Here is a 13,645-nt window from a genome sequence, read left to right as displayed (position 1 = left end):
TACGGAATCAGTGGTCATTTCACGATTTCGTGTCATATTTGTTTGGTGAGGACTCCGAGTCAAAAGACTCAAAGAGTACACTCAGTTATATACTAATGTAGTAAAACTAGAAAGGGACTCCGAGTCAAAGGACTCAAAGAGTACAACCAATACGAGTTTTACTAACCGTTTTATTGTGGAGTTGCTGAGCGTTGCCTCTTCTTGGCTCTTCGTCGATTCTTCGATGGTTTGCTTTTCGTGGAGCGGGTTTTGAAGATCGCGTGAAGGTTCGGATAGTAGTGCAAGACTACCGAGAGAGATCGTAGTTCTAGATCAGATGACTGGTGAAGCTCGCGATAAAGTCCTGTGATGTTTTCGTCTAGACTCTCTGATTTACTGATAAGATGTTTTGTAACGTCGATGACAATCGTGTCAAGAGTTCGTAGCTCGTCGAATATATTTTCTGCTCCCGTACGCTGACAGTAGACAATAGCAAACAGATTGTTAAAGCTTCTGAGAGTATCCAGGAGTTGCTGAGTCGTAAGGGGTTTGATCTTTTTAAACTCTGTGATCGAATTGTTGATAAGATCGTGCCACAGTATATTTGCTTGTTGCTCGTATATAATCGGTAACGTTTTTAAATTTAAAGTTCGTCCTTGGGTTCAGGTTAAATCCCCCCTCGGCGTAGACAATTTGCTTTACTATATTTTTCTGTTCAGGGGTTAGACCTTGTTCGATTGAGTGAGAAAGAGAACTTGCGGCCATGATTTCTAACATAGAGATAAAAATAAGGAAATAGATAAGGAAAGAACTCAGCTGGTACTGGAGATCGAGAAAAGAAGGAAGAAGCTGTTTTCCCAGAGACCATGTTTGTTGAATTTGGTGTAGTGATAATCAGTAGTTAGAAATAGAGGGCCACCACGGCTGCCCTGTTATTCATTTTTAACTGAAAACAACTATTTAATAAGTTTAAATCAAAATAAATAGACCAATTGGCACTCTACTTAATCGGTTTTTCTTTACTTTTAAAATTTTGGAAATAGTTCAACAAACTTTCCGCAAAAGAATAAAACTAAATTACTTCTATAGAAGTCGTGCAGAAGTTTACAGAAATTCTGAAAAAAGTCCATGCAAGGAGTACAAGTCCAAATTAAGTACATAGGCGGACGATAGCCCGAAAAATCAGAAAATTTTGAGGTTGACAAGAAAATACACGTCGGGGCCGGATTAGATAATCTAATTCGGTCTCTGTTTTTTAAGCTTAGGGACAAGCTCTCACCACTCAACCGTAAGCTTTTCAGCCGCGGGATAAAGAGTTGTCATGCATTTTGCCACAACTGGTCCCACATTGAGGCGACGGATGACACTGGGACCCCTCCCACCGTGACCAGAGCGGGATGCCACATGTCCTTGGCCGTTGGTGCGAATTATACGATTCGAACCAAAGGCCGGATTAGATCAAGTTGAAACAGATGTAAGCTTCTCACGTGTGAAAGTTGGTGAACAAAAAAACGAAAGAAATTTAGAAGAAACTGAATTTTCAAAAAATTCCAATCGACGGGAAATAAGCCGAAAAACGTCAGTCAGACGAAAATCTAAAAAAGCTGTCTTTTTCATAAAATATACTTAGATGTACAAACTTTTTCAAAATATTTTTGCTTTGTTGACTTATGAGCAAGGAAGTTTTACGCATGCTATTATGAGGCTTGCAATTAGCTTCGTCGGCTTGATAGCGCTACAAAAAATTTGTTTGGTTGCAAATTTAACATTCAGTTGTCCTATTTGTCAATTTTTTGTTTTTAAAATGTTTTTATTTACGCAAACAGATGCAAAGATATTTTAATGGTGGTAGGTCTAGCTTTTCTTGACATTATCACCTTTTCACAATTGTTTTGTCTCAATTCTTTCTGCTAGCTTGTGCTACGTCTTTCTTGTATTGCAAGTTTTCTGCTTTATAGGCGTCGACTAAAATTCGGTCAGTTTATTTTCTGAATATGGAATATCACCTTGCATTCACTACAAGTAAAGCACTCGTAGACACTATGTGAGCAGAAACTTAGAATTCAAAGTCAAAATGCGCATAAAACTCTGTCTGTACAAATCCTTAATACTTTCTGTTCTAACGTATGGTCTAATTATTTGCAATGTCTCAAGAAACGACTTAGGGAGATTAGAAAGGTTCCAAAAGAAAGTCTTAAAGTGGATCACGGGAAACGATTCTGACGATACAGAGCAGCTGAGATTGTTAAACATCCTGCCTATGGCGTTGTTTCTCCAGCTGAACGATTTACTGATGATGGCGAAATTCATGCATGAAGAAAACGATCACATTAAGCTCCCGGAAAAAATTGAAAATCCAGGAACAACGAAAGAAATTTTCAACCTAAACAAGACCAGAACTGAAAAAGCTAGAGGAGAGTATACATTCAGGACGTGCCGTCTAATAAACCGACTAAATCAGAAAATTGAATTTCGAGAAATGCGAGGCTTAAAGCGAAGATTGATACAGATGATGTGGAAGTTTTTCGACGATCAATTCTCAGAACAAAACAAGTGCACATGGGTCCTCTTCTGTGACTGCAACATGTGCCGAAATAACTGGACAAAATTTTGAGAACTTTGGGGATATCATCCCATCAGTATCCTACTGAAAATTCACAACAACAACAACAACATTTTCGCTTATTTTATATCGGCGTTTCTAACTATTATCTTTCAGTTTTTTTCTCGTCTCAGTTTCAAGTTTTTTTAAGATCGATAAGACTCTGGCTCCATGTTTTTGATTGCTCATAATCAACCCCGCGAGGACCTCTTTGAAAAACTAAGTAAATTTAATCATGAAAAAATTTCGTTTATTTTTGAAATTTTTTGTTTTTAAGTGCGTTTTTCTATTTTTTTCTTAGCTCGAAGACATCTTATGCTTTTTCTGCGGAATGTTGTTTTCATTCTTAGCTATCGCAGATGGTGCAAAGCTCAGCTTCACCGTTGTGTTCTAATCATGTTAAGTGAAAATCCATCAGTGGCGACATATCGAAAAGTCTCTTAGAAGCAAGTGAATTTTATTTAAAAGAATGTTGATTTACCTGTGTAAGTCAATATCTTATTTTTGTTATCTTTTTAAACATGTTCCACTGTTGCGAATTGTAAAGTTCATTTTAAAATTGCTTTTTCATTAAATCATGTATAATTTTATTTAAAAAATTTGAACTGGTGCTGTGGAAGTTTCTTAATTTTTCTGTCAGTTATGATTTGCGCAGTTGCCCTGTCATTTATTATTGGTGCTTGAAATAACAGTTTATTCGATCGTGTTGAAAATTATATTAGGGGTACCGGATGTCACCGGTACTTTGAAATTGCTAATCTACACTATAGAAGAAGATTAGAAGAAGAATTACCATACCAATCTATCAGAAGTCTAGAGATGTGCACCTTCTGCTCACCTTCTAGAATGTTTAATGCGCCTTCAAAAGGGATTCATCTGAGATAATGCAATTTCAGATAATGAGAGGCCGTAGAAGTCTTGATCCTTTATCCGATGATGCGCTCAATAAGAAGATATCCTCGCGAATTATTCGACAGAAGAAAAAGGTTGACGCTAAAGTACAATGCTTGGAAAACATTATTACTTTTGATGCACATCCTGTGGTCAGAGATGTCGTTGAGAGCAAAATTTTATCATTAGTCGACCCTAAAAATGCATGCAGCCCGGTTAGTATCATGTAGTAGTTAGTTACAATAAAGCAGTACAACACGTTCTAACATGTGCTAAATTTTTAGAAGAAATTTCTTAAGTTTGCGTGTGCCGTTTGTTATCGAAATCTTTCAATTATTTTTCAGCAATTTTAATCTAGTGTTTTTTTAATTTGAGGGGTATAAGGGTACGACTGCAATACAACACACAACGTTAATCCAACCTTTCTTCGTTCACTTTACTAAAAGTTCACTTGAAACATTATCGTACCATTAGCACATTTTTTGCATTACTTTATTGCTTTTTATAGAAAAGTAGATCGATTCATGTTTTTACTTTAGAGGTTGGAACTTGGTACGCGATCTCCAATGCCTCTGAACGGTTTTGCAGAGCGAGCTATTCGAACTCCCCCTGATATGCAAAGAAGAATGGATCTATTTAGAGAAAGAATAAATATGCACAGAGTGCCAACCGACCAAATAATTTCACCAAGTGAGGTTCATTGCTTTTTCTATTTGGTTTTGTATGCCTCTAAATTGATTAATGCAATGGTGTTCTTTTCAGCATTAATACCTACGCAAGATTTCCTGATCAACACTACGAAGAAAGCAATTCGTAAGTAAAATTTTAAAAATTTTCACCATTCATTTTGCACTTTTTTTATTATTAAGTGTTGTTTCAGCCTCCAATCAACAAATCGACCCCTTGCTAGCCATGTTAATGGAGGAAGACCATGTTTATGAAGCGACTTCTAGGGAAAGTTCTGCAGATGAACCCGAACCGAGACCAAAGAGAAGAAAAACCATCTCACATTCTTCAGATTTTTCTGAAATAGCAGACACTTATGATCCGGTTTCCAATTTTGATTTTTCAATCAATGACCATGTTGACCTTAGAAAAGGAGATGAATCAACTAGTAGGGCATTAAGACAGAGATCGGTTCAAAAGTCAAAAGGAAAAACGCGGTCGAAAAAGTTGTTTGGAGACAGTTGCAAGGAAAATTATAGTGCAAAAACTAACAAACGAAAACAAAAGCAGAAAACAGGATCACCAGAAAAGATGAATATTGACAACATTCCCGAAACAAACGAATTCAGCTTCATCAACCAGCTCAATGAGCGTGATTCTCAGAATCAAGATACTGTGGCGTTAAGTAACCAAATAGTACCCGATAGCTTAGAGTTTGTTCACAACTTGAACAAAATGACATGTGAAAGCGAATCGCAATTGAGCTCACAATCTCGGGAATGTGAACAAACTGACGAGGTTATTTCTCAGCACGAAGAAGTAAATGCAATAGATTCGCAGTCGACTAGCGAAACGCAATCGCAAACTGGGAAAGAAAATGAGCCGACGAAAAAACAGCATCCACCGCGAGGAAAGAAACGAATAGCTAAACCAAATATGCTGATGTCTCAAAAACTGTTCACGCCTTCGAAAATGGATAGTTTTGACGTTTTTGCTGACTGTAAACGAAGACAACTTCCTGTAGAAGCAAAGATGCTTATTAAAACAACTCCAAAAGTGACAAGATTGTCTAGGCTAAATTGCAGCCAACTTCAATCTGATTCTAATGCAGTTAGTCAGACAAGTTGCCAGCAACCAGATGTTCATGTTCAAGTCAGCGAATATAACGAACAGCCGATAGTCGAAGTTAACGAGGAGGTTTTTTTGTCCCATCCGGTGGTGTTTTTGAACTCAGCGGGCATGCAAATGGACGATGACATGCAAATGGATCAAGAACAAGATGATGAAGATACTTCAGGCAAAAGTTTTGATTCCGCTGAAGAAATGCATTATACGCCAGAAGAAAGTCAAGAAACAGCTGAAAACTGTCAAGAAACGCAAGCAATTTATGACATTGAGGAAGGAGCTGAGGTAGAAGATAATTTCACACCAAATAAAAGAGTCACGAGGTCAAGGTCAAACGAAGTTGTGAACAGACTTAGAAGCACGAGAAATGTCATCCCAGACCCTGAAAATGTTAGAGAAAAAATGAAGAAGCGGGTAGTTACTAAGCCAAGACGTAAAGCGGCTGTAAATAAAAGGAACGATGCGAATAAAACGATGTGCAATTATCCTGTCGGCGATTTTAACAGCAAAAATCATCATGAGAAATCTTCGGCTAGAGTTGAAGCATCCAAGGCTGCATCTCAAGCATCATCAAAATTTTACACTGCTCCTGAAACGAGCTCCTACAACATGGAATTGAATGAATTAGAATTTTTACCGGAAGCACCATGTAAAAATGCGAAGCAAACTCACGTTAAAAACGAAATCAGAACGGCGCCTTTGTTTACAGTTCGAGCTAGTATAGATGCATACAGTATGGAAAAGAAAGGGTCTCGAAGGGTCAAACGGAAGCTGTCAAAAATCGAATCGGGCCAAACTGAGTCTGGTGGTGCTAATTCAGCAGTGAGAGGAATTTGTGGCTCCATGTCAATCTACTCGACGTCACTAAGTCCCAAGTGAGAGCCCTTTAATTCAGTGCTAGTTCGGCGTTTTAGAACTATGATTAGTTGAGTCTCGAATAAAACTAGTTAATAAAACCGGGTCCCACCATTCGAAAACACAGGAAAACAATTGCAAAACCTGTTTTCGAAGATTCAATGGCTTGCATTTTTTCTTCCTAGTTTTTTTGGAGGTCCGGTTATTTGAAACCGTTAGATCGTAGTTCGGTTTTAACATAAAAAATCACAGTTTAAAAGCTTGAGAAGTCTAAGATTTCAAACGACTAAAAAATAGCCTAAATTCAAAACGAATATTAATTGTCCGATTAATCTAATTTAAGACAGCAGAAAACGCTCAAAGAAGCTTTGAAGACTTTATGTGAGGAAACTTCTCCACCCGAAGAAATGAAGAATAAGCCTGGGTTGAAGGTGGCGCCTAAGAGGCGAAGAGGGGGAGTTGCGAGCGAGTTGGGACTCTATGAAGTGACGAATGACGTCAGCCGCAGTCTGGAGGGTGTGACTCATCTAGTATGCGGCGACGAGAGCAAAAGGACTTTGAGTGTGTTATTTGCCATAGCACGAGGATGTTGGCTGCTCACTTTTGATTGGGTAAGCCGATAAAAATTGAAACATCCTCATCGTCATAACTATCATACCTTTTTTTCATATTATGATGGCTTTCTTAGTCGTTGATGAGTTGTATTACTCAACTTTGAACACGACTTAAAAAACTTTGCTCCTCAATCTAGCCTTGAGGCAGGCTTCTGAACATGTACGTCTTCATGAAACCATAAATAAGATCTTGTTTACTATCACCACCCCCTATGGTATCTAGGAAACATTTTTTTTCACCTCTAAATAGGACTTATTCAACGGTAAATCAAAAATGCGAAACTTGAGCATTGCAACGAGTCCACCCCTCTACCGTTTGCAATTAGGAGGATAATTAACAGATCCGAAAAATGTATTGTTCGAAGCTAGTTCTCACTGGAGCGTTTTGTTTTTAGGTAGAAAAATCACTATCGGAAGGCAAATGGCTCCGAGAAAGGGATTTTGAAGTGACAACGTTTCCTGGAGCGAAGGTGAGATAAGTGATCGTCCAAATGGTTGTTTCGAACATCGAAGGTGTGGAGGCACTTTGGATTCAAGTGTTTGTCACGAAAATCCAGGTGCTTCTAATTGAACGGCAGATAGGATTCAATGATATATCACGTTGAAGCCCTTTCAGTCGTGATTATAGCTGCAATGCAAAATTTCGAAATAGTTTTTGAGTGTCGAGAAAAAAATGTCAAAATTTTTTTGTTATGCTGACTCAGATCCAATTAAGCTGGAGTTTTGCTTTCAGAGTGATTTTTTGTTTTATATAAGAGATTATTTGCACAGAACATTGTGTGTTACTTGCACAGTAACCAGATGTTTTTATTCTAGGGTATTTGAAGTAAAATATGCGAAATTAAAAACACTGATTGTTTTTCAGGTAAACCGGGAAAGACTTAGCCTTCTGAAGTTACAGGCACTGCATCAGAGTAACATAGCTTGTCACCTCTCAAGTGCATCTATAATAGTGAAACCTCCCAAAATACTCTCGTGTAACTGTCTCTTGCACGTGCTCGACGGGACACAGCCGCCGAAGCACGAGTTAATGGCTCTTATTACTCTTTCGGGCGGCTGGCTCGTGGACAACCCAGAACACGCCAAGTATCTGATTGGACAGCGAAACGGGCAGAATTTGACCGCGAAGAGATTGGACAGAAGAATGAATTTGTTCAATGTTCCGGTTGTCAAAGAAACTTGGATCTTAGGTGGGATTTTTTAATCAAGTTTGCTCACTGTTGTCTGCACTTACACTAATTAAGTAAGCAACCCGAAAAATATAAAATTTTCAACCTAGCTAAAAAAACCAGATTTTTGCATAAGGGTTTCAAGTTTTTCACAGCATGAATAATCCGTCATTGAAGTGAGATTGATAATTCAATTTTGGCGCCCTGTCGAACTATAAACTAGCCAAGTTAAGCAAAAAAAATAGTACCACAGCTGAGTTTTCGAGGATAGTAGGTTTTCTGAACACTTTAAAAAGGTTAAACAAAAATCTGCGTTTTTCAATGATGTTCAGCCCAAAATAGATGTTGTAATATAGGGTCCAGGAGGTAAAATGCCTCGGGAAAATTTAATTTTAATTTAGGGAATTTGTAGAGAGTTTTTTTTGGCGATTAATTAATCCTGATTTTATACCGCCGGCATTCAGAGACCACCTCAGCACCCAAAAGGTCCATGTTAGGTACAATTTTGCGGCATAAATTTTCAACCGAAGGAGCTTAAAATTGTTTAAGAGTAATGAACATAGTACTCTTATTTAGGTGTTGCTGGTTTTTTTTTCAGGAAAAAGTCTTAAAAATTGTTGAAGCTCAATTTTGATTTTTCGCCGTTTGACTTGTGAATTATTTTTAATTTCAGTTCATTTCTGTTGTTAAAAGAAAGGCAAACTCCACTATCGAACAGCAAAAGTGTAAAGGCCACGAAAAACGTGATAGACTTCTGATTTCGAAAAGGGAAATTAATTTCCCAGCGAAATAAAAGTTTTGCGTATTGATCCAGTTTTTTCAAATTGGGTTAGTTTTAACAAAAAAGTGTTCATCATGAATTGTTCTACAAATTCAAAGAGCTTTAAGGTCATCTATTTTTTTTGCCGAAATCCAATATTTGAAGGCTCTTGAAAAAAAAACAAGTCAGTTTTTTTCAGTTTCCTTGAGTTCATTACTCTTTTCCATCTGTTAGTTGGCTCTGTTTAATAGCTTGGCGCCAATATAAAGTAATTTTGATGGGGGAAGAGAAGGTAAACGCGCGCCATATTTCATTTTTTAAACGCATGTATTATCAAGAAGTGCTCAAAACTATATTTCGGTGTTTTCCTGCAAAAGAAGAAAATGTCGCAAATTTTATTGAGTTTTCGAGTTTTTTCTTTAGAGTTATAATTTTCGGGTTTTAGTTGATGTTCGAGTTAGTTGAACATAACCAGAATATTACGGTCGATCAGATGTGTTTTAATGAATTCAAATGTGTTTAGATAGCATAGCCTCTGGACACCAGAAAAACTTTGAAGACTACATAGTTAACTAAACTCAGATTAATAGTTTGTTGTGTATTTTATTTAATATTTATCTCTCGAATATGAAATATTACAAATTTCTCTGTCGCATTGTAGGTTACCTTTTCTGTAAATAAATTTAACTAAGCTAATTGTTTTTCAATGAGACTAGAAAGAGACGTTGCTGATGGACGATTGTGATAGGAATCAACTAGTGTCTAATTATAGTAGGAGCAAACGTTACAGGGACATATATTGGTCAAAGCGCCCGGCCCAGCTAGAAATTAGAAAATAATTTAACCGAGAAATCATTGGAAACTTCTGAAATACTTGGAGTCAATCAATCACGGCGAAGCGCTGGATTTTCCACCTGCTCTAGGATTTCGGAGGCAATTTTTGCCATACATTTTGAAATGCTTCTTTTTTGAAATTTGTGCCTACATCCAATGTCATGCAAATTGATATACGTCGTTTCCGTTAACAAATTAATTGGTCATTTAACGTGCAGCAATTCATTTTCGAATGATTTTTTCGGTGGATGCATTCGCCGCAGATGCAACGTTTCATTTAAAACAATGTAAGCTTCGAGCGAATCTTAACCGCAATTTAGCATTTTTCAAACTCAAAAGCTTAGGAAAAAAGTAACCAAGTAAATATAGCAAAATGAATCTTTTAAAACTCAGTTAGTTCGGAGAGTTTTTGGATACATGTAAAGCAACCAGCTATCAGCCTTTAATTTGATTCGTTGCTGAAATATTTTTGTTTTCATTGATTTTTAGTTAGGTCCATTCTATTGTTCATACAAACAAACTTGCCAGCCCAATGCTTCACAGACTGTTCTTTTTTCAACACAAAATTTGAGGGGCAATTTTATACTATTGAATATATTGCCTCCTTGAGCTCAAATGTAGAAAAAGTTCTACCTGTAACCATTTTTTTTGTCAAATTTCGGAGGTTGACAATATATCAATTAGCAAATTGGCAATATATCAATTAACTGGACTGAATTACGCTCACGGCAAAAAGTTTAAGATCGTGGCAAAAATTTAAAGCGCACATACACTCAGCCACAAATCAAACCAACCCGAAAAGTTAGAGCTCACGGCAAAAAGTTTTCGATCGCGGCAAAAATTTGAAGCTCTTATTCACTCAGCCTCAAATCAACAAATCTGAAACACCCAAATCAAACAAGGGTAGCCGATTACTGTGCAAGAAGCACAGAAAGTTCCGACCATAGTCTTTAAAAAACCTACAAACAGTTTTTTATCTAATCAGTGTTTTTTTTCTGCGTGGTATGATGAAAAGATCTGACGTAGAACTATAATTTAGACATTTTTGACAATCATAATAATTAAGTAAAATTGGACTATTTTTCAGAAACATGACTAGAAAACTAAACCAAAAATTAAAAGTTTCAACATTTTTTCGATTCGATTTTTTTAAATTTTCTGATGCTTTTGGTTTCTAAAAAGTAGCTAAAAACCCCAAAACTAATTTACTTGCTGAAAAATAAATTTTCAGGGCTTGAATTAAGCATAACCAGGCTGTTGTAAGCCTACTCGCTCGCTTTATTTGCTCAAATTTGGAAAAAAAATCAAGAGTTCTAAAACAGTTTTTCAATAATGAGAAAAACTTTTTGAAAACTTTTTTATGTCGTTCGAATCAAGACTGAAAGGGCTCCAGTTTGGCAAATCACTCAACCTATTCCGATAATTTTTGGTGGTAGTTGATTTTGCGTGGATAACAAAAAAAAGATAAAAACTAATAAAACACTCGAATATAGAGTTCCCCACATTTTTATAGTCGGAACAATAATTTCCCTGCGCTACTCGATTAGTAGTATTTAAGTTTTGTACTTTTTTGAAATTCACTATCAGTGAAGTTCTTTAGATTTTTTTTTCTTTAAAATTTTGCCAATTTTTGGGGTGCTTGCTAAGTTCGCATCTCTTCTGTGTCATATGAAATAAGTTTAGTGGTCTGAAAATTAAAAAAATCAAAATCAATTTTTAAAGGCACAGAAACTGGTTTGATGCACGGCTTAGTCCTTTCAAAGTAATCTGGTTATGCGTTTGTGGTATAAAAAATGCCCTTTAGTAATCGAATAATTGCATTTCAAAAATACTTCTGAATTTTTTTCGGATTTAATTTAGGATTTAAATGTTCTTTGATATTTGAAGATCTTTTTCAAAAGTTTTTTTGTACTCTTTCATTTGAAAAAAAAACAAATGTGTTATGTTCAAAGTTTTGAATTTCTAAGTTTTCCTGAGTGCAATTTGAGAAAAGCCTCCGTAAATAAGCTTTTGACAGCAAAGAAATGTCAATTTGGACAATTTTTTTTTTGCATTTTTTGGCCAAAATTGTTTTTTTTTTCAGTCAAATCAATTATTTTTGTATCTCAAGTACTGCAGATCTGCGCTTAGTCTCCTATTAGAAATTGAGCAAAAGTTATTTTGATATTGTTTTTACAATTTAAGTTCCTACTCAAATCTTGCGCGGTTTTTGAGCGGTTTTGTTAGATAAACCGCTCAAAAACCGTTCAAATCTTGCTCGGTTTTTGAGCGGTTTTTTTGAGATAAACCGCTCAAAACCGTTCAAACCTTGCGTGTTTTTTGAGCGGATTTTTATAGATAAACCGTTCAAAAACCGCTCAAACCGCTCATTTTGAAGCAAGATTTTGAGCGTAATTGTCTAAAAAAACCGAGTTTTCTGGCCGCCCTTGAGTTCTTCAACACCAAACTAACATAGCGTATATATGATCTCCGATTCCCCACCAAATCAGTCACACTTTCAAGTTTACAGTTCTAAAAGTTTGACTCCAGATTCCGGAGGCAAACACACCCAATTCTGATGGACACTTATTTGAGCAGTTATGAGCCGTATGTTTACATAGCTCGTGCAATGAATACAGTGTCTATAATCAAACTGCGTTTCTGTTATGGCCAAACATTCAGACAGTGGAAAAACCTGGAGTGCGATAGCCGTAACTTTTTCCAAAATTGTTACACATTTGCTAGGAGTGAAAGCTTTCTAGGTTTTTTTGTTCCGACTTTCGTAACGGAATATTTGTGCACGGGTGGGTTTTTTCTTCAGACAAATTTCGACTTTTTACCTAGCCATTTTTGACGGAATTTTTTTATATCATTCAAAAAGTAGTGGTGTACTGAGCTTAATTTGAAAAGATTTTTTTAAATGTGAAAAGGTTTTTTAACTATTATTTTTCGTTATGGGGGTTTAAAGATTTGGGAAAATTAACTCGCGATATATTTCGCGCTATTAACGCGTTACTTAATTCGTCTTAGAAATTGTTCTAAATTGTTTGAAGTAAGCTTTTTTGCAATAATTGATTTGTTACTAGGAGCAAAATCTATCACTTTGAACTTTATATGGCGTGTGGGGGGATGAATTTAACAAAAAATCTCAAATTAAAAAAAATAATTATCATTTTTATATTTTACATTTAATTTTTTCAAGTTTTTACTGCTCCATAGACATTAAAAGGCAGTCGGAATATTCAGGGCCTCGCCCTGATACGAGCAGTTTTGTTCACCTTCAGCATGTATGACAAAATGGGCGTCGAAAATAGCTTTGGTATTAAATGCTATTATAAAAATTAATTGGCCCGCTGCAAAGGTTTTTTTGACTATCTAGATATAAGTGAATTGAGGTGCACAAAAAGTGAAAATCAGCTTAAAACTACGAGTACTACTTTTGCAAGTTACAGTTTGGGTTAGTTAGAGCTGAGATTATTTCAAACTTTAATTTGAATCAAAAGAATCTATTTGTTTTTTAAATTGGGATTTGTCGAAAGATTTTCAGTAACAGTTACACTTTAAATTTGCTAGAGTTTTAGTGTTTGAGGTGAAATTTTCTTGAGTTATAGGTTGATTCAGTTTGCTGAGGTAGATTGTTTTTACACAAGCAATGCTTGTGTTATAGTGTGAGCTATCTTTTTTTCCAAACTAAGTCGCAAATTATGTTGCGACTCCAATATTTTTGCAGTAAAATGTGGTTATTTTGAAAGTGTTCATTTTGATCAAAAATCAGCTCTTAAGAACAGCCAATGCTGAGTATTTAAACACAGACTATTTTTGTTCCGGCTTTCGTAACGAAACTAACGGAAGTAACTAATATTTGTGCTCGGAGTAGTTTTCTTCTTCAGACAAATTTTGACTCTTCAGCTAGCCTTTTTTGACAGGATTTATTTATATCATTCAAAAAGTATGTTTGTCCTGCTTTTAATTTTGGAAAGATATTTTACTTGTGTTCATTTTTCATAAAAATATGGGAGTTTAAAAATTGCCCTTTTGGCCAATTTGGGACAATTAACGCGCGATTTTTTTCGCGCTAGTAACGCGTAAACAGAGATTTGATCCGTCATAGAAATCATTCCAATTTGGTTAAAGGAAGCTTATTTGTCATAATTGATTCGTTAGGAGCGAA

General features: G+C 36.0%; 1 protein-coding gene across 1 annotated transcript; it reads left to right on the top strand.

Moving 5' to 3' along the window:
• Window positions 1-3,481: 3,481 nt before the first annotated feature.
• Window positions 3,482-9,348, top strand: LOC134848269 (uncharacterized). The gene is made up of 8 exons (XM_063865655.1): window positions 3,482-3,687; window positions 4,012-4,162; window positions 4,235-4,285; window positions 4,353-6,138; window positions 6,462-6,729; window positions 7,128-7,202; window positions 7,598-7,922; window positions 9,185-9,348. Exons 2-8 carry the CDS (start codon window positions 4,039-4,041, stop codon window positions 9,235-9,237), a joined length of 2,682 nt encoding a protein of 893 aa, XP_063721725.1. The 5' UTR covers window positions 3,482-3,687; window positions 4,012-4,038; the 3' UTR covers window positions 9,238-9,348.
• Window positions 9,349-13,645: the final 4,297 nt, after the last annotated feature.

The sequence above is a fragment of the Symsagittifera roscoffensis genome, chromosome 6, assembly GCF_963678635.1.
Source record: "Symsagittifera roscoffensis chromosome 6, txSymRosc1.1, whole genome shotgun sequence".
NCBI classification, from domain to species: domain Eukaryota; kingdom Metazoa; phylum Xenacoelomorpha; order Acoela; family Convolutidae; genus Symsagittifera; species Symsagittifera roscoffensis.
This window is presented reverse-complemented; position numbering and strand designations above follow the sequence as displayed.